At 36.8% G+C, this 27491-nt stretch overlaps 1 protein-coding gene across 1 annotated transcript in view; it reads left to right on the top strand.

Moving 5' to 3' along the window:
- The window catches only part of REEP3 (receptor accessory protein 3), a 97780-nt gene that overhangs the window by 38285 nt on the left and 32004 nt on the right, over positions 1–27491 (top strand). Inside the window, exons 3-6 of the mRNA XM_072425138.1 lie at positions 15330–15406; positions 18739–18859; positions 21331–21444; positions 26089–26236. Of these exons, the coding sequence (XP_072281239.1) occupies positions 15330–15406; positions 18739–18859; positions 21331–21444; positions 26089–26236 (460 nt within the window). The remainder of the gene's footprint in view (positions 1–15329; positions 15407–18738; positions 18860–21330; positions 21445–26088; positions 26237–27491) is intronic.

Below are 27491 nucleotides of genomic sequence, written 5' to 3'. Positions count from 1 at the left end.
CCATAGGCAGCAGTGTTTGAATATTGCTTATTTATAAAACAAGGGAACAGACATTTCCTCAAACATTACTTCACTGGAATCATCCAGGTGCATGTGTTTCAATGGCAGCAAATGATTCCCACCAGGGAATGTTTGAGGGAATGTCAGATTCCCTGTTTTATGAATAGAGCCCTATAAATCCTCAGAAAGCAAAGCCTTCTATTTTTTTTTTTTGGTGAGTCACTAGTGTATTAAATGTATTAAACACTAAATGTTTAAAAATAGATCACAGGTGTCTTAACGGGAAGACATAATAGTTTGGTTTCCTCAGCCACATCTAAGGGAATCTTAAAAAAGGATTAATTATAGTTAGGTATGGAATTTATGAAGATTCCAATTATTTAGTTCTCACTTTCATTTCTAAAGCCGAACTCTAGAATCCTTTAATCCTTATACTGTATGTGTTTATTTAAAAATATGGTGTACTTTCTAAATTGACTTTATATGAGCATCCTATAATCAATTGCATTACAAATTGGGAATGGGGGGACATGCACAAGAGGCAAATACTGCTCCCTTAATGTCCAGTTAGGTTGGGGAGACTGCCGATGAAGAGCTTAAGTTGCCATGTTTTTTTCCATTTAACCTAGACATTTTTTTAAGCTGGATAGAATGAAATTCTAGGAGTATGGCAGCCCCTGGTATTGTGACCCACCTAAAAACAGCCGGGTGGTTACTGAAAAGTGCCGGGTGGTGAGCCCAGCTAAAAGGGGCCGGGGAGAACACTATATTGTCAAACTTCAAGTAGAAAAGGGAACCATGATTTCAGGTTTCTTTAATTGAGCAAATAGAGGGTGCTGCAGCATGTGAAAGACAGGTAAGTAAAGGTGCGTACACACTTCCAATTTTTATCGTTCCAATCGAACGACGAACGATTGATTGGGCAAAAAATCGTTCGTAAAAAAGTAACCAACGACGCCGACGAACGAGGAAAGTCGCTGGAAACGAACGACCGGACCGACGGATCGGATTGGACGACGATCGTTGAACATCGTTCGTGTGTACGGTCGTTCGTTGATCGTCCATGTTCAGAGCATGCGTGATTAACGAACGTCCGTTCACTTTCCTGTCGTGCACATAGTTCCTCTATCGCTCAAACGATCGTATCTATTGTGTGTACAATATCTACGAACGATCGTGTCGTTAACTCTATGTGCAGGATCGGTGCTATACGATCGTTCGTATATATCGTGCATGAACGTTCGTCGTTCGTTTTCCAACGATAATAATTGGAAGTGTGTATGTAGCTTAAGCCATGTTGTTTGGTCTGTGCTTTGATTTTTGTCCTTCCATTGGCTCATTGTCCTTCCAGCCTCTTTTCCAAACAATGGAGCTTGTGAGGAAGGTTGCCGACATATTGGAAGTATGCACAGATGCCTAGAAGTCTATAAGGCACCTAAAAAGTGTTCTACAGTATACAATTGCATTTCATTGATTGTTTTTTTTTTTTTTTACTTGGAGTTTTTTTTGTACTGTTTAAATCTATTTTGTCATACTGAGAGCACTCATGGTTGTCATGCCTAGTAACTAAATGGTTAGGCTCATGTTTGATTGGCTGTATTGCTCTTTGCACCGTTACCAAGCAAAGTGAATGCGTTGTTTGTGTTTTTATTTTCTGTAAACTGGAGCACCAGATGTCACTGGAACAAGTGATTAGATCTTGAAATCTCTTCGAATTTTAGACCTTTTCTTGACAGTTGTTATGGGCGGCCTTTTTGGACTCCTGTTGCTAGGGATTTTGAGCCCTAGGGAAAATGAATTCAGCAATTGTATGTGTTGCTATGACTGAAAGAGCAAAAAGCAGAAGTGATGGAAAGCAAATCATTTACTGGACTGGATAAGTATGTATTCTGGTTCTAATGCAAGTATGAGCTAGGGTCACTATGTTCACAAATAAAGAGTACATTCAGTGCATAACATTTGCACGTGTTTTCTAAACTGCTTCAGACAAATTGATGTGTGGAATTTGATTGTGACATGCAAAACAAATGACGCCTGCAGTTGGTAGTAATAGCTGATAAGTTGCTGTGGGTAACAGACATAGGGTATCATTTATCACTTAAAGAACTGTCAGCTGTGCCTGTAGCTATCAGTCATTGCACGGTTTATACTTTTAGTAAAGAAAAACTTTTACTGAAGAAAATTGCAATTGAACTTTGAGAAAATCTAGGGGCAATTTTTCTTTGCTCCATTAAAGGGCCACTGCTACAAAAATTTTGTATTGTGATAATTGATTGTGGTTAACAGTTGTAATGACTGTTTTTAGTATATGAAATACTTTGTTTCACATCCCTAGTTTGATTGTTATCTTTAGACTGAGCTGTTCAGTGAAGGTGACAGTGTTTGGACAAATAGGACGTAGATGGCTGTTACCGAGGCTTTTTGAGTTTGTTGTGCATTAAGCTGCACTTGTCATAGCCGGAGTGCTCCTTCAACTTCCCAGTCTACTGCCTTTAGGGTGCATTGAATTATAGTCCCTCTGTGTGCACACATGTTGATTTTTTTTTTTTTTTGCAGAGTGCTGCACAAAGCATCCTAATCAGACCACATCCTGTTAAAATTCTATGCACTGCCCTTAACAGAACCCAGTGCTGACAGAGCTTAGATGGCCTCCTAATTAGCTGTATACATCTGGCCGATCACTGCCCGGGGTGCTTGCTGCCATCACCTTTTATTCCACCTCACAGTATAAAAAAAGAATGGAAAAAAATGCTGTTCCTGAAACTAGTAAAATATAGTTTTGTGCACTCGTTGTGGCTATCATTTCTGCTGTGCAGCTTGGTCTGCACATACACGTGATGATAAATATAAAGACCTATAGGCCTGATTTACATCCCTGTGGCACAGGACCACAAATGTTACTGTAACATAGCCTTTCTCAACTTTTTAACCCAAGAGGAACACTTAAAATGATTTTAAAGTTTTATGACCTTAGCCCTGCTAAAAATATTGCTTTTTCATACAGCTAAGCAGAGCATTGGTGTCATGCTGCTGGCTCTGCCAAATGGCTGGTTTCAAAACTTTGCGGATATCATCAAACAAGATCAATCAGTTATAGCTTAAGGGACCCCGAGCAACCTCTGGAGGAACCCCATGGTTGGGAATGGCTGTGGAAATGCCTTTTGGTTCGGTGCAGAGCCATTTTTGGCCAGTATTACAGCACATTGCAATGCACAGAAATGGGTTTACCATTGTGAGAGCAATGGTTCAGATCTCCAGTGGATCAACACACATGCTGGACTTATTTTGTTTGAATAGAGTGAATAGTTTGTATTAGCGGCTGTGTCTTGCTCTTGGTAGATCTCCCCTCTTCCTGTTCAGAAATTTATTCAATGGCAACATAAAAAGACCCTACTTTTTTGTCCTGTTGTCACCTTTCTGGATCACAGAAAAAGAAAAACACCCTCCCCCAAAAAAGCCCAAGATTTAATTGTTATAATTGTGTCAATAAACATTCTGATGTAACTTTATTAAATATGGTGTTTCTCATTTATTTTAATACTATACATAATGGTAACGCTTGAAGTGGCTTTAAATTAATTTAGCCAAACAAAGACTGACTGATTTTAATGCAGAACATTCATATGCTCATTTTCCTAACCAAAATAGTGAATTTATAATAATGTTTCAGAGATTTTAATTAAGAAGCGGTCTTGACTGATGCCTGCTAAAGATTGAAAGCCCTGGCACAGGATGATGGATGAGCCATTGGGAGTGAAATAATGGAATGCACTGTTTTTCATAATACAGTTTAGTATTCAGATTTCTCTCTATTCAGCACGCCATCATTGTGTCTGGTTTTCAATTTGCTTCCAGCTGCATGAGCCAATGTGTAATGAATTCCTGAGGACATACTGCATGTCTGTGGAGGATTTCATTGGGTTTGCAATAACATTTCCCACTGTGTGCTTTATGTAACATGCTTCCACATCCAATTATTGAGTGTTTCTCTATCAGAAACGCCTTCTGCTCATTTTTGAATTTGTCAAGTGTTTACATGCAAGCATCGGATGGCCAGATGGTACTGGTGTTTTGTAAGACTATACCTTTATGGATACAGAAAATAAGAGCCTGTGGAGGAGTTATTAGGGTTTATGTGCTGGAAATGGCAAAAGGACTGAAATTAATATAGCCGGGGAGAATTACTGATTGTATAGCACAATGGCTTCCCTCATATATCAGACGAGGCACCCTTGCACAGGGAGATGGTGGACAGCACCACACACCCGCTGGGACCTGCAGTACTAAATAGGCTAACTGGCGATGTTTGCATCTGCTTTATTTATTACTGATGCATGCACAGACTTTAACTATTTTTAGATAACAAGAAATCCCATTGGTATCATAGTTCTGCAGATACTGTCAGTCTATAGTGTGCAGGACCATGGAAAAAAAAAAACTTAGGTAGGTTGTAAGTCATGATACAAGTTGCTGAGGTCTAAACTTACCAATTCAAATGGCATGCAACCTTAAATCTGAACTCCAGGCAGATATCTATAGGTGTAAATTCATTTTATTTGTTATTGCATACATTTTACAATGGTTTCAGCATTTTGTAATCCTCTGTACAGGAGGAGGAGAAGCACCCAGAAGACAATCCAGTGTGCTGCATGCAGATATACAATCGTCAGACATTGTGGCGTTCTGCAGGGTAACATGCACATGCACATGCATTGGTGTAAATCTGAACTTAATGTTTGCCAGGGGTTCTGCAGATCCATAGACTAGGAATAGACCATTAAATGGCATAATTTTGTGAGCGGCATGGACACGTGTCAAGCTGTGGTTTAAAATAATTTGAAAATACATTTTTCTGATGGCATCTTTCCATCCCTAAGCAACAGAGAAGTGTATTTGTGACCATGGCCTATTCGGCCTGTCTTTTCTGATGTATTGCCTGCCCTCTGCTGGCTAAATAAAAGCAGATGTCACTGATTGGATGATATGAAAACAATTTAAAGTTTTATTTTTCCATATAAATATGGACAAATACCAGACTTTTTGTAGAGGCCTATTTAGAAGCCCATCTCTAGATAAAAAAATGTTCCACCTCTTCTATTTTTATCTGTTAATTATTAATTTGTTAATTTTTTTTTCTTACTTTGTAAAGGAAGATATACATGTCTAAATGCACTGTCCTGGTCTCCTGACAGCATTGTTTCTGGGTGTGGAGTTGGCTTGCCAACTATGGATACCCTTTGACACTACGGCTGCAGTCTAGATGAACACAAAGGGCATTTTTTAATGTCTGTGATAATTTATGAGGATTTTGGAAGGTTTAACTTTGGAACAGAGTTCAAGAATAATTGCTCAATGTCAGACTTTTTAGCTAATGAGCATGGTGTAGGGCGAGGGATTTAAGTCATTTCTTATTGAGTAACAACTGTGTTAGCTTAGTGTCAGACCATTCCTCAGCACCCATGTCAGTCCTGATGACTGCTTGCTCAAGTATTGGACACTGCCTTGGTCAGGAAGAGGGTCACATGTTCCCCCATAATGTTTTGTATATAACAGGGCACTGGTTGTTAAATGTTTTCATGAGAAGCATGGTCAAATTATATTCTAGGTAAAGTCTTGCACCATTTTATCCTGTTCACGCCCTGTACTTCCCTTTTCCTTTGTTTGCAAATGCCAGATAATTGATTAATAAATATGAAAAAAATACCATTGCTTTCTTTTTTAAAGAAAATTAAATTTTTCTCTCCTGTACTAAAGTTGCTTACTCTGATTCACTGTTCAAAGTGATATTCCTATAGTGAGCATTAGAAGCTGCAGGAAACCAGCTGGAGCCATTTCCTGTCTTAAGGACATCCAGCACCAACCTCCTCCAGATTGATACATAAATATAAATACTTTATTACGTTTCCCTTCTCTTTGCTATTTTTGAAATATAAACACCTTTTTCATCTCTGTGTATACAAAGGTAAACTTAAAGCAGAACTTTCATGAAAAAAGCTTCACTTATGCAGAGCCCTCGATCCCTTCCTAACTCAATTATTATTAATAAACAGGATTTATCTAGCGCCAACATATTACGCAGCGATGTACATTAAATAGGGATTAACTCGATTCTATTCAGTCCCGCACTGTCCAGAATTTCTTCTTCTTTCTGGTGCAGAGGGTTCTTTTTCTGGTTTCTTCTTACATCACTGATCTTGCACTGAGCAGGCATTAGATCTCTAGAAGTTTCCTCTTGAAAATGTCAGGAAAAAAGTTCCAATCTCACTGCACATGCACACGGGAGTCTGACATTTTCATTTTACATTGTGGGATATCAGAAAGGGTTCTGTGCAACACTGATCTTGCGCATGTATAAGAGGAGCACCTCAAAGCCTCCTGGTATATGTGACATATATATCCCAGGAGGCTCTGTGTTTTCTACTCAGTCTTTACTGCCACGGCAGTAGATGGAAGATGGAAGAGGAGGGGTCTATAATAAAAAAATAGATACCCTTTAATATTTAATAAAAAATGTGGTGATAGATCTGCTTTCATAAAATGGATGGTATTGCCACAGCTTAAATGAGGAACGGCTCAAAATTTAAATAAGGTCGGGTTCAAAAATTGTTTGGAAAGGCTCTGATTGTGCTTCAAGCCATTTAGGCACACAATATGCTTTTTTAAAAAAAACATTGCAGCAAATCACTTGATACACTTGATTAGTGCCTGATTCACTCTGCATCATCTTCATTAAACATGTGCAAGAGGAGAGTTAGGGTGACATGGAAAACAAATGCAGAATGGAAATAGAGGGTTAAAATTGTGTGTTTTTCATACTACAGTTTTGTATCTGGGCCAAAGAAAAGAAGATCAGAGAGCAAAACAATGCTCAAGTTTAGCTGGCTCAAGTAAAAGCAGCTTTCACTAATCACTCTGGCTGCTTATGTTTATGGCTCAGCGCATCAAAATATAAACAGGGAATTTATGTTTGTATAATTTGTACAGCCCAACAGAGAACGCTGTTACCAAAACCGCAGGAATTGAAAACGCAAAATGTACTAATTTTTTTTCCCAGTGCTCATGTGATCAAATTAAATTTATATTGCCTTATGACATGGGTGTATCAAACACACAAAATGTCATTTGCAAACAGCTGGAAGGTTTATTTAGTTTATTCATCTTTTTGTTACATCTTTTCTTTCAGTGGAGTGTACAGTCTACAGTTTTCTTTTTTTTAAATATATGTGGTATATTATGTTAATCTGTGCCGAAATAAGTCATTAATAAATAACAATTACATCAATGACTCCCCTATTAGACAGCTCACCACAGGGTTGCAACCCGATATAGTAGCTGCAAAGTAGCACTATCTTTTTAGTTAATCTGTAGTGCTTTTGGATTCCTTTATCATGTCCTAAAAGTTTGTTTATAAAACATGGGTTTGATGAAACTATCACTGCCATGAATGGGCAAAGCAACACAAATGGTTTGATATTATTATATCTAATAAATGTGTACTGTAGTAACAGTATACAGGAGCTGTACAGTATATGACATCACAGTAACTTATAGAAAGCCTTATATTGTTTTTTCAGTGACAGCTCTCTAGTAATCGATACATTGCAGAACCAATATTTACCCTCCCTAGCAGAAATGACTGGTTCTGGGATATTTACTGGGAGCTGATGTTTCTGAAATAAAATGACTGTAATTTTGTCACGCCAGCTGTGCTGTTGCAATCTCCGGAGTCTTTTCATGTAACCATTATATGACCCGAGCACTGAGAACACATTTTGAATGTGGACGAATCTGCTCTTTATTGTTTGCACATGGAAGTCCTGCTTTTATTGCAGTCATTTAATTATGTCAAGACATAAATTTAAGAAGCTGCTGTGTTATATATAAATAGCAAACCGATGTGCTGAAAAGTAAAATACATTTATATCCAGCGCTAGACCTTTCCTTTGGTCACACTATGAGTATTTAAAAATAATGACTGTTAACTCCCATTCGGAATGATGTTTTTTGGAGCAATGGACTATACAAATATACTAGCAACCAAGTGCTGTGTTTTTTTAGGTGGCATGAAATAAATTGCAGGATGTTACCTACTGATCTCCTGCAATATTTGAAATGACCCTTTGATTGTTAGAAGATCATTCTTACTTATGCTTGGCTCATGCTTGTCTTCTCTAGCTCCTGTGGGTTAGATGATAAAAAGAGTGCTCCATAGATTCAAGACTTCAGGGGTACTTTACATATAGACATTTTATGATGCTTTACCATTGCTTCTGCTCACAATATTTATAGTTAACGGTCAGATCTTACAGATAGTGACAAAATATTTTTAAACTTTGAAAAACAATGTATTTGGAGGAACACTGAAAAACTCTGAATATGACTAGTGATACAGGCAGAGAGAGGTGAAATTATAATGACAGGCTATTAAGGAAGTAAATCTCTTCAGACCGTCTATGGAACAGAATGCATTTTTTTTACTGGTGGACTTTATCTTCAAAAAGAGAACAAATTGTGACCAAGTTAAACCTCAAACCACTCTTTAATTGTGCCTTTGAGAAATAAAGAGCCACGCAATAGGAGATTTCAGTGGTCTAGATGTAAAGAAAACCATTCCTCCTAACAATATGTTATTTTAAGATCAAAGTTTATCATACTTGCCAAGTTTATTTATAACTCTCCCTATTGTGCAACATATATTGTGTAAATAACTGGTTCTTAGATATAGTCTAGTAAAGATCTAAAGATGGGATGCTGTCCAAAAACAACAATAATCTTTTTGAAAACAAAGCAAAAGTATACATTTATCTAAAAAAGTAAAACTATTAACAATGCTATGAGATTAAATCTGCTCTATCCTGTCCTGTGTAATCTCTTTGTAGCATGGCGTGGTTAGCATTATTACCTGTTGTGATTTTCCCTCTTGTGTGGGCTTCCTTCAGGTGCCTTGGTTTTCTTCCGCAATCTAAAAACATACTGGTAGCCTAAATCGTCAAAATACAAGACGTGTGTGTATTCTGAATATTGGTGTGAAATAGTTTTTGTGTAATATAGACCAGACACTGCTGTTCTTCCTTGTTGTGCACAGTGACTGGTCTCTTATCCATTCCTTCTGAAGTCTTCATTGGTTTGCATTTGGTGCACATATTGTAGATGTACATCCTTTGTGGCTTATGGAAAATATGTTTGTGACTCTCATGTAACTTTACCTGATACCAGTGATCATTTTGGAGTGATATTCTTCCCAGTGGCCAGTAATGTAAGAGGCATTCTTCCCATTGATCACCCAACTAATATACTCTGAACTGTAAATATAATAAATATAGCAGTGGTTCCTTACGATTTAAAAGTTACTTCTAAGGTTCCTCCATGTTAAATAGGTTGATCAAGGCTGATGTAAGGAGCGGACATCAAAACTATACTTTATACTTAAACTATATTTTAAACTTAAGTTCTTGAGCATTTTGTATTTTTTTTCTAGATAAGAAAGTCTAGCCATAGAAGCCATTCATGATCTGCACAGGAGGGAACATGGCGATGGCCTAGTGTTCTGCAGCTCTTACTTATTCTCTTCTGTATGTTGTGCTGTTCTTGGTATTTTCTTCTGTATATTATTACTGTTATGTTCTCATGTCTGATGATGTGCTGGTTATGTTATCCTCCATAGCATACATTTTAGTTCATCTGTTTGTATTGTTCCTGAAAAATTGTGGTAGATTCCAGGACATCACATTTAGCTGTAAAAGCAATGCCTATCAGTATGGATCTCTACCACACAACCTCTGCTTTCCTCTGACATTGCAGTTTATTCATTTTATACGTGACCTATTGGCAATCAGTCTGGAGATGTCTACAGCACAGCAGAAGGTTGGAGAGTGGCTGCATTACTGAGAAAGCCATGACATGAGTGATAGGGCATTTAAATATAAATAGAATTCCTTAGCTCAAGGAAGCGTTATCGACCAACATGTCGTACTTCTGTCTGAATTATTATGGCAGTGAAATTGCCGGTTTTGTCACATCGTTGGGAATGCCGTCTTTCCATCATGCTCATTGCAAGATGAACTCATATGTACTCCCAGTCCATTTACTTTAATTTCTCAATGACTGGCAAGATGGGTTCATTTTTAAACTTGGCATATGTGAAGATCTTCTGATTTGTGTTCTTTATCAGTTTAACTGTTATGTTTATGGGACAGAGGCTGGCAACATTTGCCCTATGTAGAGCGATCATTGTCAGAATTCATTTATCAACCTTCCTAATTCTCTTAGTTTGGAGTCATATTTTACACTCTTTGCGGGCCTCTGCTTAGGGTAGCAGGGTAAAAAGATGTGGCATCAAAACACATTTATGGAAGGCAGTGGGTCCCCTTTTCTGTATTTCTGTTTTACGATGCTAGATGGGAAATTGATATTGGATGAAATCTTCAATCCACTCCCAAATTTAGAATAATTAAAATGCAATAAGAGGAAAATATAATTGTTTTAAACTGATGTTTTAAATGTTTGTAATATTCATATACATTCTTTATTATTTATGCTATATAATATTTACTTTTTAAATAAATAGGTACTTGATAATTGTATTTAATACATGACAAATGATTGCTAGAATATTATGGAGTGTTTGCTGCTTGTTATATTGTAATACGTGGATAAGGTACAATTGGGATATAGAAAGTAAATGGCAGCCCGGCATACCTTTACAGTGTATCTTGCTTGTAGGCATGTGCTGTGTCAACATACGTTTCTGTAATGCACTATTGCAAACAAGCCCTTCATTCAATTTATAGCCATCACATCTACAAAATAGTAAGCTTCATTACATTATATTACATTATATTACATTTTTGTTCTCGATTTCAGATATGCTTTAAATTATGTGTTCTCTGAAAATGCAGCCTGATTTTTCTTTTGAGGTTAAACGGTTGTCCCGGAGAGAATTTATTCCCGGCTGCATACGGACAAGCCTTTTATGTAGATTGTTATTTTACTGCCATCCATGTTGCATTTCCAATACTAAAAAAGGAACAGAGTGCTGAAATTGCTTTGGTCAGCTCGTCCTTGTTTGACCCTCTGTAGGACAGTTTCCCAGATATCCTTTCTCAGTTTGTATTTTACATTTAGATGGTTTTAAGTATTCAAGTATTTTTATCTGCAAGACATTGCTGATTTTCAGCTTAAAAAGAACAAGCAACTCCTCATTAGTGATGTTTATAAAACACTTTGCTTTAAAACTGAACTAACACCATACAAGGTTGAAACCAACCTCTACCTTATATTTTTAAAATAAACACCGACTTATACTATTTCAGCCAAGTGTGTTAGTGGGTACTTATAGAAGATGTTATTGATGAGAGGGTTGTCAGGTTTTGCAGGGAGGAATTGTGGATTAATATTTTATGAGTCATTTTTTTACGTGCTCCTTATTAGGCTTTACATGTTACATTTAGAACTCATAGCAGCAAATTGGTTTAGCATTGTTGTTCTGCACCAATTGGACTCCAACTTTCATACCTAGTCAATGATCTTAGTACATGATAATGACAAATATTTCCAAGTAACAGGTGCCTGACCATGCTCAAGTGATCACTTTTCACTTACTGTAAATATTTGTGCTCTAAACATTTATAAACCAAATAAATGCATTATGCATAAGGTACAGAGCTCAACAGTCTGCTACACACCTAGTGCTTTATTGTTGTAAAAATACAAAGAGCTGGTCAAATAAAAAAATAAATGTTCTTTCTTCCATTTGCGTTTTGTACATCTGCAGACCTGAAGTGCAATAAAGTTTGTAACTGGTCTGCTCCATTCCCTGTACAGTACGGAGCCCCTAATAAATGTAGAAATTGCTTTTTCCCTCTTTTTATGGGAAATAACTTTTCTAACAGTTCATCTCCTTTAAAGCTGCCTTGGTCAAATATTCAACTTATTTTTAGCTTAACGTGAAAATAACCCAGTCAGATTTATTTTGGGGATTGCTGCCTCTGCTTTGAAAAGACTTTAACAATTTTAAAGCTTTTTTTCAAACTAAATTTCACCAGCAATCTCTATTACCCTAAATTTAATATAATCCAGGGGATACCTGGAGAACTCTCATCTTTTAGGGTTGTGCAGTATTTTTTTTTCAATTTTATTTTTCAAACCCACCTACATTTCACCATTTTGTTAAACTTTCCCATGATATAAAAGATTTGCTTGGCTGTAGAATGGCAAACAAATATTTTCATAGTGTTATTTTTTTTAAAAGGCATATCTATGTGTAGAATTGGCATGGATATGGTGACATAGGGTTTTTAACATGGCGAATAAATAGTCCGAACCTGATCATAGACATTACATAGTCTGAGAACAAACAATTATTCTTCAGTTTTCTCTTTTATACTTTTATATATTTATATTTTTCTTATATACATTATTGAATATACATTGTATCTGTATATTCCTTCTGTCTATTTATCAGGTACGCCTGTCAAAATTGCAGAGGCTGATGATAAGCATGTTTTATTTATTGTCAGTGTTCTTCTCAGCCTCTTTTAGCTGGGTGCAACACCCGGAACTTTTTAGTGACCACCTGGGTGCTTATTGGTGTTATATAAAGAGTTACAATACAGGGGCTGCTGCTTGCTTACAGCTTCTGCCCACCCAGCTCAAAAAAAATTCTGAGGAGAATACTGTATTGTGTTTTGAAAGTTAGCATTAGTATGTATCTGCTAGATTGTAAGGTATTGAAACGGAATTAATGTAATTATTCTATAATGAATAATTACAAAATGATTAAAGCTAATAATATAGTTATGAATAAAGCTGAACTCTGGGTAAGAGAAACAGGTAGATAACATTAGTTAGGATTACGAATAATTTTATGTTTGTGTTCACTTTAATGCACTTAAATGCATAGTTTATGGTGGAACTTCTTCTGGGGTCATAGAATAGTCATGATTTACTGCAGCACTGGTTGCAGAATTTTTGAAAGAGTGAACGCAAATCCTAAAATTATGTGAAGCTGTGTGATGTCCCTGAGCAGACTTTCTCAACCTTGTTACCCCTGGGAAACCCCTAAAATAATTTCAGGGAACTCTCGCTAAAACCCTATTGGGAGTTAATGGAGAAAAAAAAAACTCTTAAATCGGTGGCCTCTTACAGTGATGATTAGATTGTCTTTACAAGACAACTAAAGAAAATTATAGTCGTGGCGCTGGTCCTATCAAGTGGTGTTGACCACAGAACAATGCAAGCATCATCAAATGGGATGTGCATTTGAGGAAGCCCTAGCAGCCTCTGCAGTAACCCTGGAATTCTATGGAATACTGGTTGAGAATGGCTGCTCTAGAGTGTTGGAACGTACCGAGGACCGTGACAATACTGCTTCATGGTTTTAAAAAGAATTTTGACAGAGGAGAGAGGATGAGCCTTGATTTGGAAACTCATCCCAGATGCAGAGAATTAGTGAAGATTGTTCTCTATATAAGGCATGCACATGAAGGATGTTGAGACATTTAGTGTATGGATGAGTGCCCGTGTCACAGCTCCGTTGCCATCTCTCCCTATCCCTGGCACTAATGATTTAAAAGGATTTTCATTGCACAGAACACTAGACTATACATTTTTTATTTTCATTTCTAAATTACAGGAGATCAGGCAGCCAATAAAGCACACAGCCAACACTGTATCTAGAATTCAGTTTTGTATCTGCCACAAATGTTAATTTTCAAGGTTATTACTATTATTCATCAATGTGTATTCAATTTTTCTAATATGCATGCTTTTGAGTTTATAAACATGTTTTGTGTTATTTGGCAGTATTGTCTCCGATCTGTTCCCTATTCATTAAAGTGCACAAAGCTGATTTCACGATGCGGACTGAACTTTGAATATTTTATCGCTCAGAGCAAACTCTGGAAAATTTATGCTTTTAAACAGCTCTACTAATAGATTTTTGAATAATTGAGGAGGCAATCAAATTTTCTGTCTAGAACCATTTTCTGATGTGTTGGGCTTTAATTGTTCAGTGTTGTGTGATTTTCGGCTGGTAACTTATGTAGGAATTCTGCAAAGTACTGTTTTTAAAATGGTCACCTGGTTTAGTCCACCCCATTATCCTATTGAAATAGATATGAGAAAGGAGCTAAAACTTGGTGTATTATTTCAAACTTTTTCTGATTGCAGGAGTAATGGCCTCCCAAGCCATTCAACTATATAGGAAAGGTCTAGAACCATTTTGTGCTTTTGGTTGCATTTTCTTCAGTGGTTCTTGGACATAATATGTAGCCTCTGATCAGCCTTGAGTGGCCATCCTTGAATTGCGATACTTTCCAACCAAACTGAACTGTGTTTGAATCCAGTTGCATTGAGGTTGCATTGCAATTGATCCGGAGCACTAGCGATGGCCCAAAGTTTCTTGGGCACCAAACCACAAGATAAAACGCTTTAGGTTACTATAAACTACTCCTAGGTGCATATAGTGGCACACATCTGAAAGAGGTTTAAGCATTTTTATATTGTAACTTTGTAAATGGTTTGTTTTATACATTTGTTTTAAAAGATCATATTCAATAGGTTTAAAGACAGCACACTTAGTATGATTTTGCAAACCTCCTGTCAGGGGCATGTCCTCAAGATTTTTGTTTGTCCATGCATTATGTCTGTATTGCATAATACTGTATAAAAATAGAAGCCGTCTGTTCAGAAACCCTAACTGGTTCATCAAATGCAACAGATTTTCTTTCCATTGTTTATTAAATTCACTGCCAAATGTGAGCTATCGTGCTTATAAACCACTTAATGGTATGCTGTGTTGTTGAACGAAGACTCTGTCCAAGACATGTGACAATTGTTGCTGGAAAGGATCTTTAGGGATTGTTTACAGCAAAAGTAGGAAAGAATGAACTTTGTACTGACACAGCACTGTCTTGTCTATGGAGATGGGTTGTTAGTGGTCTGTCCTATAGCCATCTGGCTTGGCAGAATGCTCCATGAGACTGCAGTGCCAATGCTAGATTGTAAGGTTCTCACTATTGTCCTGGGTGATGAAAATTGTGGTCCAGGGATCCATATGTTTTCCTGTTGGGTTGGGCACCTTTACCCTTCCTGTGACAGGCATGTGTCACCACTGCCTCCCCTTTTTTCCAGCTGATAAGCTACGTACGTATGCCAGATCACTGTCCTGAGATGAACACTTGTGCTCGTCTCAGGCAAAAATCTTACACGTGTACAATGGACAGATTGTTGAACGACCCATCAGGAATGTTTTTGTTATGCATTTTGGAAACATATTTTTTTTTTTTAGCAAAAAAATGTGTAACCCACGTTTTTTCCCCCTTTCTTAGGTACGGTGGATGATGTATTGGATTGTATTCGCCCTTTACACTGTAACAGAAACGTTAGCTGACTTCACAATATCATGGTAAGTTTCAATTTGTTGCATAATTTATTATTTAATACATATACATTCTCTGCTTCAGGGAATCAGGAGGGATGGAAGTTTATATGTATCTACAACACAGTGATTATAATGTCTAACAACATTTACATAAAAAATATATGTACAATATATAAAAATATGGGACACAACATCATCAATTTTGGGACTATTACCAAACATAGACTATGGGGAGATGTCTTAGCAGGATTTCTTGTGATATAACTGGCTGCAATTATTGTTACGTTATATATGGGAAATTAATTCAGTTAAATATAGGATTAATTTTGCCCAGTAAATATTGTGCTGAACTAAAGCATATTCTGCTAATCAGAACAAAGGAGAGAATAGCAGATAAACCTTTCAATCTGTAGTATGTAGATTTATTGTAATATGTAGAGTAGACTTATAATATGCTTTTAACTACAGAACATCGTGTCTTGTTTTTTAAAGTGTTGCATACTGCTATGCAACAATGCAGAAAACAAAACTACCTGCAAAAACTGCCAGCTGGGTCAACATGGACCATCCCTCAATCACAATGTCAAAGAAATAAAGGAAGCATAGGGAAGTATAGTTCCTGTTGAGTATAGTGGAGGTGGTCTTTGTTGCTCCAGCTGGCATTTTATAGTTAGTCATGGCACACACATCCTCCTGACGAAGCGGTTTCTTCCTGTGAAATGCGTAGGTTAGAATGCAAGCTACGGCTAAATTGCTTGACTGTAAAGCTAGGTATACACATTTCATTCACTTTTTCAATGAATTAGATAGGAATGTAAGTTCAATCAAAACAGTTTCATTTTCAGTCCTATTGATCCATTTACCATACACAATGGTCACTTGGCAGCCATCCAATGCTTCTAATTGCAGCTTTTTCCTATCCTGATGATGTAGTTGCTGGTCCTTCAATAATTACAGTTCAGGCATGATGATGACAGGGAATGCAGCAAGTTATGAATAAAAAAATTAAGCAGATCGTTTGCCACAATCAGAACCAAGGTGTATGAGTATTGCCGTCCGCAGGAACACAATGCAAGGGAAGACAATGAACGAGGGATAGCTGTGTGAATTATATTATTGTAGCCAATGTTATGGGCATAAAGCAGGACAAACATAGGCAAATAATTTGGGGTTTTTGGTTTAGAAGATTAAATAATTTTCATATTAGCAGTCCTTCAAGTTTTGTCTATAAAGACTGATTTGCTATTAGACTTTAATGAAGGTTTTTCATTCATTAGAGAATCTTTAGTATGTAGTATGTAGTAATGTATGTTCACTCAGTGTGAATGCACATGTTTGTATAGTGCTCATTTAATGAATGATCTGACTATTGTAATGTGAACAATCTGGTAACTAGATCTTTAATTTCTTTTGGCACCTCTAATGTAAAGGTTTCAGTTGAATAGGAAATACTGAAATTTTAAAGGATCCAGCAGTTGTGTGCAAACACTAATATTTTAAGATGTTAAAATGTTCAGGAGTTCAGAGTTACTATTTGCAGAAAAATAAAAATATGTGATAATTCCTAAATAAACTCTTACTGTATATGTAACTTTCCTGCCTTTGTTACCAAGTAGTCCCTGGGAGCCCAGGTTAGAATAGAAAGCTTTTTAATATACAATGTACACAGCAGTTCTTCTTTCTCAGTGGAATTTTAAAACAACACCTGCATTTTGACTAACACCCTGCCCCCTCCTCCTATTTATGGGGCTTTTCAGCTTTTTTTTTTCTGAGCCATGTTCACAAGCATCTGTGTCTTGATACTGTAGTCTAATCTGGTCTTTATGCCTTACACCTCTTATGTGAGATATTGGTTACACTAACTGCACAGACATCTGACCTCTTATTATGATACAATTGTTGTGGTAAACACATTACTGATGAACAGTTACATAAAAAGGGCCCTATGGGTTGTTGGCAGAACAAAATCTGCACACAAACCTTTTAGTATAACATTACCATTGTAAACTTTCCTATGCCCAGAGTTGACCCCACCTGCTGAAAATTATATGTTTACCATTTGGTTCCAAGATTTTATCCTGGTAACATTTTTTATAGATAATAAACTAAATCCATAGAGTGTAATAAAAATTTGACTTTATAGTCTGTTGATCTTGGCTCACAACAGACTTAACCGCTTGTGGTGAGTGGGCTATACCCGTAATGTGCAAGTATGCAAAGCATAGCAATACATTATGCTACATTTACTATGCAACATCCATGCCATAGCTCTGTTACCACTACTGATATTTTTTCTTGGTCTTCTGTGTCTAGTATCTTCCATGCCAGTCAATAGGGAGTCCCTAATGCTAGTCCTGTACATACACAAACCAGTGTTATCGCCCTCAGTACCTTGCCAAACTCTCAGCATACTGAGCCAGGGTGTACATTGTTATGTGCATGTATCACAAGCAATGGACATGGAATAAAAACAGCTAGAAGAAAACCATTTTCTGCTTAAAATTAATGATGGCATGCTATTTTTCTTTGACCTTGCTGATTTGGTATTTATGGATACAACAATACTTAATAATGATGATAACAATTAGATAAACAGCAACTTTTAATAAGGACTTTGTATTAGGCCGGATTGTGGTCTAAACCATGATTCCCTAAACTTCGCCCAGTTGTGTACCACCATTGCATCTATTTGCAGTTTCCAAGGTGCCACCTGCCTGAATAAAATAACCATATCCCACCTACTTTTACTGCAATCATTGAGTTGAATGTTTTCCTTTCCAAAAATGTTCAGTGGATCACATACAGGCCTGCTAAAGCAATGTAGTAATTTTTGTGCTGTTATTAACCAATTCTAAACTGTGTGTATCTTCCTGAATAATGGATTAAAGCCCCATGATTTGACACCCAGAGTAAATGTTTTTTTCCAACAATGGCACAATTTTGAAATGAGGAAATATGACATGATGGAAATACAGCTTTGTCTTTTTTATTAAAATAAAGATGGTGTCACAAAGCATTTTACATTTATTTACATATTACTATGCCTTTAACAAACTCATCAAAACACATCTATGTATAACACAGTTCTTTTTTCCAGCTTCTCATTTTTATTGCTTTTTTCTTTGTGTCTCCCTGTCCTCGGCTGACCTTGTGTTACTTGCTGGTTTTAGAGCCAGACACTGAACAGTGGTGCAGATAATCACAGATTTAGTCGTTATATCAATCATTTGTGCTTTTTTTTATTTTTCACCATGTGTTTGTCTTATTTTCTGCTTGGTTTATGGAGCTGTTGTACAGGAGTACATAATGGTCATTAAAAGAAGTAAGTTAGGCCTTTTCTTCTTCTTTTTTTATAGGTTTCCTTTGTATTATGAGCTGAAGATTGCTTTTGTTGTATGGTTATTATCCCCTTATACTAGAGGGGCCAGCTTGCTGTATAGGAAGTTTTTGCACCCTCTGCTCTCTTCAAAAGAAAGGGTAAGTTATTTCAGGTATAAAGATTGTTGACTCTTTATTTATTATGCACCTGTAGTTTTAGAGAAAACAATTAGCTAAAATAAAGGGTGGTGGTACAGATAGGTATTGACTTTGTTTGAGGTTTTGTGTATTTTTTCTAAATTGTATTGTTGACCTCTGTTGCATATCAATTAATTTCTGTATGGTCACTTTAAAAGTGCTACGTGGAAAGTACAGATGGAAGACTGACACCAAGAAGGCACTTGTGTTTGTTCCTGTCTTTTGTGACCTTCTAATCCCAGGGTGCGCATGTCCTACAAAGCTTTACCAGCTGTTCTGAACAGGAGCCATGCCCCATCTAATGCTTCCTTATTGGCCCTTCATTCCATCCTAAAAAGCTATGATTTAGTAGAGGTAGGGTCACACTATAAACCATGAGTGCTGGTCATGATGTACATAACAAGAGTACTCCATAGCACTATACAAGATATGTGAGTTTCACCACTTTTGCTTGGTGACCACAAAGCTAAACTTCACCTCCCATGACATTTGGCTTCAACCACTCTTTATTTGTAAGAGCCAAGTACACAATCTTCCTCTCCTTTTCACAGCATAATGTTTATTAGCAAAGCAAAGAACTGCTGTAGTCAATCGGCTCCACATAAAATATATATTGTTTGCCAAAACACAGAAGTGTGAATAGGGCCAAAGGCTCAAACTACTATGTAAATAAAATCCATGTAATATGTAAAGGTTGCTATTGTAGAACGAAAGGCTTAAAAATTATTTTTGCAGTTCGGGCCATATGTGCCTATTCAAAAACTTAAATCACAAAATATGTGCCTTCTATTTTGTCTTTGACATTCATGTTTCTTTGTCTGCAAAATGCTTGCTGTCTATAAGTTGTTCAGGTAACCATTTCCTGAGGTTTATTTAATTTGTGCCAAGTGGAGTTATTCTTACAGACATTGAAGGAACTGATTTTTTACCCCGTATCTGTACCTTCTTCTCTCACTTTTCTCCCCCATCCCCAGTTTTTATTATTATTATTAGTAAACAGGATTTATATAGCGCCAACATATTACGCAGCGCTGTAGATTAAATAGGGATTGCAAATGACAGACTAATACAGACAGTGATACAGGAGGAGAGGACCCTGCCCCGAAGAGCTTACAGTCTAGTAGTTTTCTGCCCCTATCAACCCTCCATCCTCCCACTGATCCACCAGCTCCCTCACCCCTCCTTTCCTAAACAATACATATTATTTTCTCCACAAAATTTTCATTTCTGTTAGAGGCCTCCAGCCTAAAAGAGCCATACAACACTATTGGGTCTACTTACAACTGTTTCCACCAAGATTCACCTAGTTACACTAACACTCACTTAAACAAAATAAGGAATGACTTTTTACTATTGATTCATACATTTTCAAATTGAATTGAACATGAAAAATGTGTAGTTTAGGTAAAGGTTGAACTAATATTGAGTGAAAACATTATAAACAGCCCCCAATGTGTTTCCATTCTATATTTGTTTTGTATTCAATAGTATTAAACAAATATTATGCAGACTATGTTACTCTACAAACCTTGTTCATATGATATGCTTTCTTTTTAGTAAATTTGTCACGAACATCACAATAAAAATATTGAAACACAAAAAAGAAAGAACTCTAAGTCTAAGGTCAAAATACCGTGGGAGGCAACTGCTGTACTGTAAATTACTCTCTGTAGTATCTGTCTCTAGACTGAGAGCTGTCAAAAATTGACTTCTGGCACATTTAGTCCTTTCTTTATAAAAGTTTATGTGGGACTAGTACTGCACTAAGTGCCAGGATCAATGTATGTGGCAATGCGTTTTTATTTTTCTATGTTGGATAGCTTTTGGTATAGCTACAGATTCCACAGGTAAGGATAATATCCTACATCCTAAATTCTCTTTTTAGGTTCTATATAATGATGATTTCATGCCATAGAAACCTTTTCATGACATTGGCTTAAAATTATAAATGGGTAGATTAGCAATCCTATTTTTATGGCACTTTACCAAACCAAGATGTTATGTTTCTGTTTCCAGTGGCCCCATCACATGTCCTTTCTTTAGCCATATTATTGAATATATTTGTTCTTTATTAGCAAACATTGTCATTTGTAAAACCATGTCATTTCATTTGCTTTTGTGTAAATGTGTGCTGTATTTCAATAGAAGAGCAAATGAATACTTATTCATAAGTGTATGATGCTGGGAATATGAAATAAGAAGTGTGAAGTTCTATTTTAAGCTAACACACGTTGAATGCCTTGAAGCTTATTCCCTTTCCTTGAAATATGAATTTATAAATGTAAAGATTTCTCAGCTGAATAAAAAGTGAGAAACTTGGTGGCATCTGTGTGCGGGTGAAGGTTTGCAGCCTCTTGTTTGATGTTGTACCTGGAGTCATACATTTTAATAATTGCACGACTACTAGCATCTGTTCTCTTTTCCCTGCACAGGAGATTGATGACTACATCGTACAAGCTAAGGAAAAGGGCTATGAAACCATGGTGAACTTTGGCAAGCAAGGCTTGAATCTAGCTGCTAACGCTGCTATGACTGCTGCTGTGAAGGTAAAAGCTCTTTTTTATTACTTGCTAGTGCATATTGCTAATATTTCTTCCACCAAAATGCAGCAAAGATTGTTATCTAATTACCAAAGGTTGTTATTACTGGTGGCTGGATTCTGGATCTGATTTTTATCTAATTTATAAAACCTTACTAGATACATTCACCTAAACGTATATTAAAGGAAACCAGTACCTAAAGAAATGTGGTGGTTGGGATTGCTGACCTTCTTCAAATTTTAATCACCTTGCTCTCCCTGAAATCTATACTACAAGCTTCTGACTTGGAATGATCCAGAAGTAATTTGTAATATGTATGTACGTCCTAGGTCAATCACTGATGCCATTAGATGCTCATGATAGCCAGGTAACTAGTATTTTTGCAATACGTAAACAGCAGCACCTTCTCGGTACAGGTTTCCTGAACAGATCACATACTATACTTTCTAAACTTTTAGTGACTTTTTTACAATAGCTAAATTCAGTTGTATCGCCATTCTCACAGGTTTAGATTTAGGGTACCTCATCCTCTATTTGTTATTTAAATGTCACTCCTGGTAAGCCAAACATTCCTGTTGAGCATATTTCCATGGTTGGAATATCTAGTGACCATATCTATCAACTGATGCATTGGATTCCCCAGTACCATTGCTGTCTCATATGACTTTTAGTTGAGTGGCACAATGCATTACTAAGGGCTGTCTAGGGAATTGAGCTAATGGATCCTGCTGCTGAAATCTAAGGATTACATAACTGCTACATTTTACATGAAGGCATCCAACAAGCAATGACATTTCAGTCTGGGTTAGTCAACTATAACTTGAACTACTAGTAGATCTCAGACTGGTACACTTCCATGTTACTTAAAGCTCATAGACTATGATAAACAAATATAAAATTGAAATTAGCATGTAAGTAGACACATTGCCCACAAATATGGGGACTGAAAAGTGGTTTCTCAATTCTGTAGTTCATGTTGGAAAGGAGCCCTAATGACTTTTCTTTCTCTCTTTTTTCCATTTTGCTATCCTTGGCTAGTTTTGTCATACTTAAGAATACAGCAATCTATCTACTCTTCTCCTTCAACCAAGTGAAGGTAAATTGCCTACAACCGCAAGCATGAAACGTCCGCTTATAAAAGTCTAGTCATACTGAACTTACTTACCATACTTGAGGCAGCTTACTAAAAACAGCTGTTATATAAACTCTCTGTCCTGGGCTCTTTACACATGAGTTTCTTTTATTAGAAGTACTTACTTTTTGGCACCTTCTTTAAATAAGCTAATGGAACAATATAATTTGCATAACACATCAAAGTCCAAAGTCTCCTTTGTTGTTTTTTTGGATGTTTTGTACTTTGGGTAAGTCAAGTTGACCATTAAAAGTTGATTGCAGCTAATAACTGTTTACCATTCATTGCAAAATCATTTGCTTAGTTACCTGTATGCTTGCTGTGTTTGAAAAACATACAATGGACTAACGTGCAAGTACAACAAAAAACGTCCTCTTGTTTTTGTATTGAAGTGGATTTCAAAAGTGGTACAATATTACCCTTGCACATGGGATTTGTCTTATAATAAACTTTGCCCTCACCCTGCTTTTTAAAGTGAACGTAAGGGGTACACCAAAGATTTATATAATCCTTAAAGCTGGCTTCATAATGAACCCCTTTTGTATAAGTTTTAAATATTGATATATTTGGTCTTTGTAGCCTCTCATGAAAGGGGAGGTGTTTGACCGAAGAAACGCATTACTTGTATGTTTTTATTATTAATAAATTAATTTTTTGGACTCCGATACCATCTGGCATGGCTCTCTTTCCTTGTATTAAAGTGTACAGAAAATGTTCTGTGGTAGATCAATAAATAATTGACTGGAGATGACTGCTGTCATTTTCTATGGAGTAGACATGCCAGTCTCCCATTCGCTCCTCCACCCATGGAACTGAGCAGTGCTCATTTGTTTCAATGTCACTAGAAATTAGTATGAAAAGAGTATTTCTAGAGACAGAAATTTCACGTCTTTATGCTGCTAAAATAACTGAAACACAACAGGGTGCTTGCACTTTAGCTCAGTTGTCATATTAGAAAGGGAAGGCATATGGATTGCCATTCTTTGGAAAATGCCAGTTGTCTGACATTCTCATTCACAAACTTCACAAACTCACAAAAATCTGAGTTCCAGATCTGCATATGTTTTTTAAGCCAGGGATTCATTCTAGAGAATTAAGTATACAAGCAGCATATTGGGTTTATGAGGATGAGTTTACCAATGATGGCTCATACTGTCCATTTATTCTGTTAGGGGAATATAGCTAAGAGTTGGGTGTATCATTGCTGCAGTTCGGAAAAATCAATCAATAGAATCTCATTAGACCTTACCGCATAAAGGTCTGACGCTTGCTTTAAAATCATATGTCATAATGTACATTCACTGACTCATCAAAATGCAAATACTGCCTCTTAAGTAGAAGCCAGATTGTTGGAAATATAGGATTTCCCATAAGTGCTACTAGTGCGAAGTGTGCTTAATACAGAACAAAGTCACCTTGCAATTAAAAAATGACTCACTTTGCAAATTACAGGAATTGGACAGAAAATGTCTAAAGCAGGCGGTTGTTTTCTACCTCTCCCGCATATGTTTAATGAATTGAATATATACCAGCTGAGCTGAAGATTGAACAATAAGTAAGCTGCTTTGTGTTCAGCAGCTTGACCCAAGCTTTTTTATTGAATGATTCTTACTCATTGGTGATTCATAATGGTCACAGTGTAGGATCAATGACTTTTTTCCCACTGTGTTTAAAATAGTTTTATGGGAGCTAGGCTAGGTGATTTCAATGCTATGACTCAATAATACTTGGAGATCTTGTCCTTCTCTCAATCAGTGAATGGACAGTAAAAGAGAAGCAGTAGACTTATAACCTCATCTCTATGTCACTCTTTCTTTTCCTTCTTCACACATGAACAACTCTTTGTGCTGCCTTTCCCAGTCTGAGCCCTCCTGTAGGAGAATAAAAAGGCTGATACCAGATTATTTTAAGGTCACTTGCTTGAATTTAAATAATACATTTGATGGCGCACTAATGAATACAGAGCTGCATTTGTGTCTGTTATATCTGCCTGGAGTTTAGCTTTCATTTTGCATAGAAGGGTTTGGGTATAAAGGTGTCTCAGCTTGTTTCATTTTTGTCTAAAGAAAAAAAAAAGTGAAGCAATAGGACAGAGACTTAATATTAGAGAACAGAACAGTACAATAGTTCTTTAATCAAAAACAGATATGCCGTCTGGCTGAGCGGAGAACAAAGAATTCTCAGTATAATCACTTTAATGTGATGATTGGCAAATAAAGAAAAGTTGTTAATAAGAATAACGCCAAAGGTGGTGCCTTCAGTGGTTTCTGAGAAATGACTCGCACTGCCAACTTTTATTACAGAAGGTAATAATGATCACACAGCAGAAATGCTACTATTTGCATTACTTATCAGAGTTGTGGAATCAGATGTGTGTGTGCGAGTTGCCAAGGGGCATTTTTTAGATGAATAATTCTCTTAGTAAACATGGCATTAAATGGAAAACAAAACATCTGCCCTCTGCGGCTTTTTTAAAGTTTGTTGTTAAATATTCTGTATAGTTTTGTGAAAGTAAAACAATTCTAATTCCCTGCGGTTGGGGGCTTCATTTTAAATATTTGAAAGATCCCGCTGCATTTTACTCTTATTCCATCTGTGTGTGTCAGCGTATGTAGCGCTGCATGGTGCTAGGGTTTTAGAGCTGAGAAGAATGCAAATGAATGATTTCGCCTAATTTGTTCTTACCCCATGCTACCTATCACTCAGGAACATTCATTTATTATGGAATATAAACTGAGAGCTCTTGATGTATAAATTATATCCTAATCTTACTTTTGTCAAATACAATGATACCTTGTTACCTCGATTTAAAGCACAATCTGGTAGGAGGAGAGACAACTGAGTGACCGAGAGATAAACTCTTAAATATGTTGCTTCTCCTTAAACCGTCCAATCACAGGGGAGGGTTGAAGATATATAAGAGTTACCTAACTATGGCAAAGAAAATGTCCTGCTAGACAAGGCTGTTCTGTATACCTGAGCTGTGCAAATCTCAGCACTGATTGAACAGAAATTCCAATCCTTTGGCAGGTAAAACAACTTTTTTTTATTTTCCTGGGGTTCAGCTTTAATTAAGAAATACAAATTCTGAAACAGCAAACATATAATGGTGAACTTTGCATCAACATTGCTTTAATTTAAACATGATAAGGAATCCATGCATGTAAAATGAGTTATGTTGTGAGCCCTACATGACCAGTGACTGTTTTCGTCCATAACAGCATTCATCATCATTGCTGGGTAACTAGTATGGAAGTCTTTTATGGGTATAGACACAGCTAAATTTTAATATTCATTTCCATTACTGCAGTATAACTGCACCTCCTCCCACATTTCCCATGCCTTCCAAGTGTCAAGAATAAAATGTTCTATGAAATAGAAACACTTTGACTGTGTAGTGGAAATATATTGTGGTTTGTCTTTGTTTCTGGATTGTTTGCCACTGCCAAATACGCTAATGAAAGAACACAGAGATTTGTCCTAAATATGTTCTTAATCATACCTGTGTCTTTGCCCAGAGCCAGGGGGCCATTACAGAACGCTTACGAAGCTTCAGTATGCACGATCTAACTGCGATCCAAGGGGATGAAAGCCCGGGAGGCAGATCTTTTTCGCCCTTACAAGATGCACAAAAGAAGTCAAAAACCATCTCCAGGGAAGCCCCAGGTGAGTCAGAAAGGGTCTGTTTCCATTATTATATGGTATGTTTACCAGATGTTTTCCAGACATTTTGTGATATGCATCTTTGCAGTTATTCCGTATGAAAGTCGGTCCTAACTAGGGTTCCTCCAGTGGTTCCAGTGATCTTTTTAGCCGTCTTGAAGGGTGGCATATTGACTTACACTGTAAAGGGCATTGTTTGATGTTTTTTTTTTTACTTAATGCTTGCCACTGAGACCCAAATCTATTTAAAAAAAAATGTTTCAGAAAGTTTTATCCTTGGTGACCCCCTATACTAGGCTGTGTATGGCAAGTGTTGGTTGAATGGAATAAAGGCTGTTTTGGCTCCGACCAGAGCACACCATAAAATCCTAAAAGTTATGACCAGCTAGGAGAGATATGTAGTTACTATCAGTAAGCCTACAGGAGGCAGTTTTTTTATGGCTAACTTCAGGTTGTAGGGTGAAGATAGGTAGTGTGTGTTTTATGCTTAAACTGATCCAAATATCATCATGTGTACACCTTGGCAGGCAATACTCTTCTTTTTTCATCAACCTACTCTACAGTCAGCCAAGAATAATTGCCATTCCCATAAAAGTTTGTGCACAGTTCACTGCCAATTGGCTGCAAAGTAATGTACCAAAAGCTTAAGAGTGCTGGATGGCACATTTTAGGATCCCTACATGCAAGTATTTGCACCTCTCCTCCAATATTCAGCAGTTCTTTTTATGCTGGAGTCATTCCTGAAGTGTATATAAACCCAAAATCTATTTTATTATGCTTGGCAAAAAGCAGGGATTTCTAAAGGATTTCTAAATATGAATTGCAGCTGGCCCTCCGCTGCATTGAAATAGCGCCGCTACTACAGTTGCCAGCATTATATGCATCTATAGACTAGTGGTCTCTCTGCCTATGTGTAGACCCGCATTAGACTGTTTTATAGATGCAGGGAATTGTAGCAGTGGTGCTGTTTCTCAATTATAGGCTTGTTCCAGATTGATAAATGTTAAGCAAAACCTATTTGTTTCCATATTGAAAGGTTTTATATCTAATAATGCAGAGAAGGAAAAATGTTCTCAATTTTTTAAATAAACTTTAAGTTTGGCCTGTGACTTTGTTTTTTCAAGTTTTTCATTTTGGCCCTCTGTGTATTTAAGTTTGACACCCCTGGCATAAAGCTTTTCTGTGTATGTTTTTGTAAAGCAAGAAACTTTTTGTGAATCTTTTCCCTTCCTGGAAATATTTACAGCAAAATCCATTC

The sequence above is a fragment of the Pyxicephalus adspersus genome, chromosome 10 (genome assembly GCF_032062135.1).
Source record: "Pyxicephalus adspersus chromosome 10, UCB_Pads_2.0, whole genome shotgun sequence".
NCBI lineage: Eukaryota > Metazoa > Chordata > Amphibia > Anura > Pyxicephalidae > Pyxicephalus > Pyxicephalus adspersus.
Note: the sequence above shows the minus strand (reverse complement) of the source record. Positions and strands in the feature narration are given on the sequence as shown.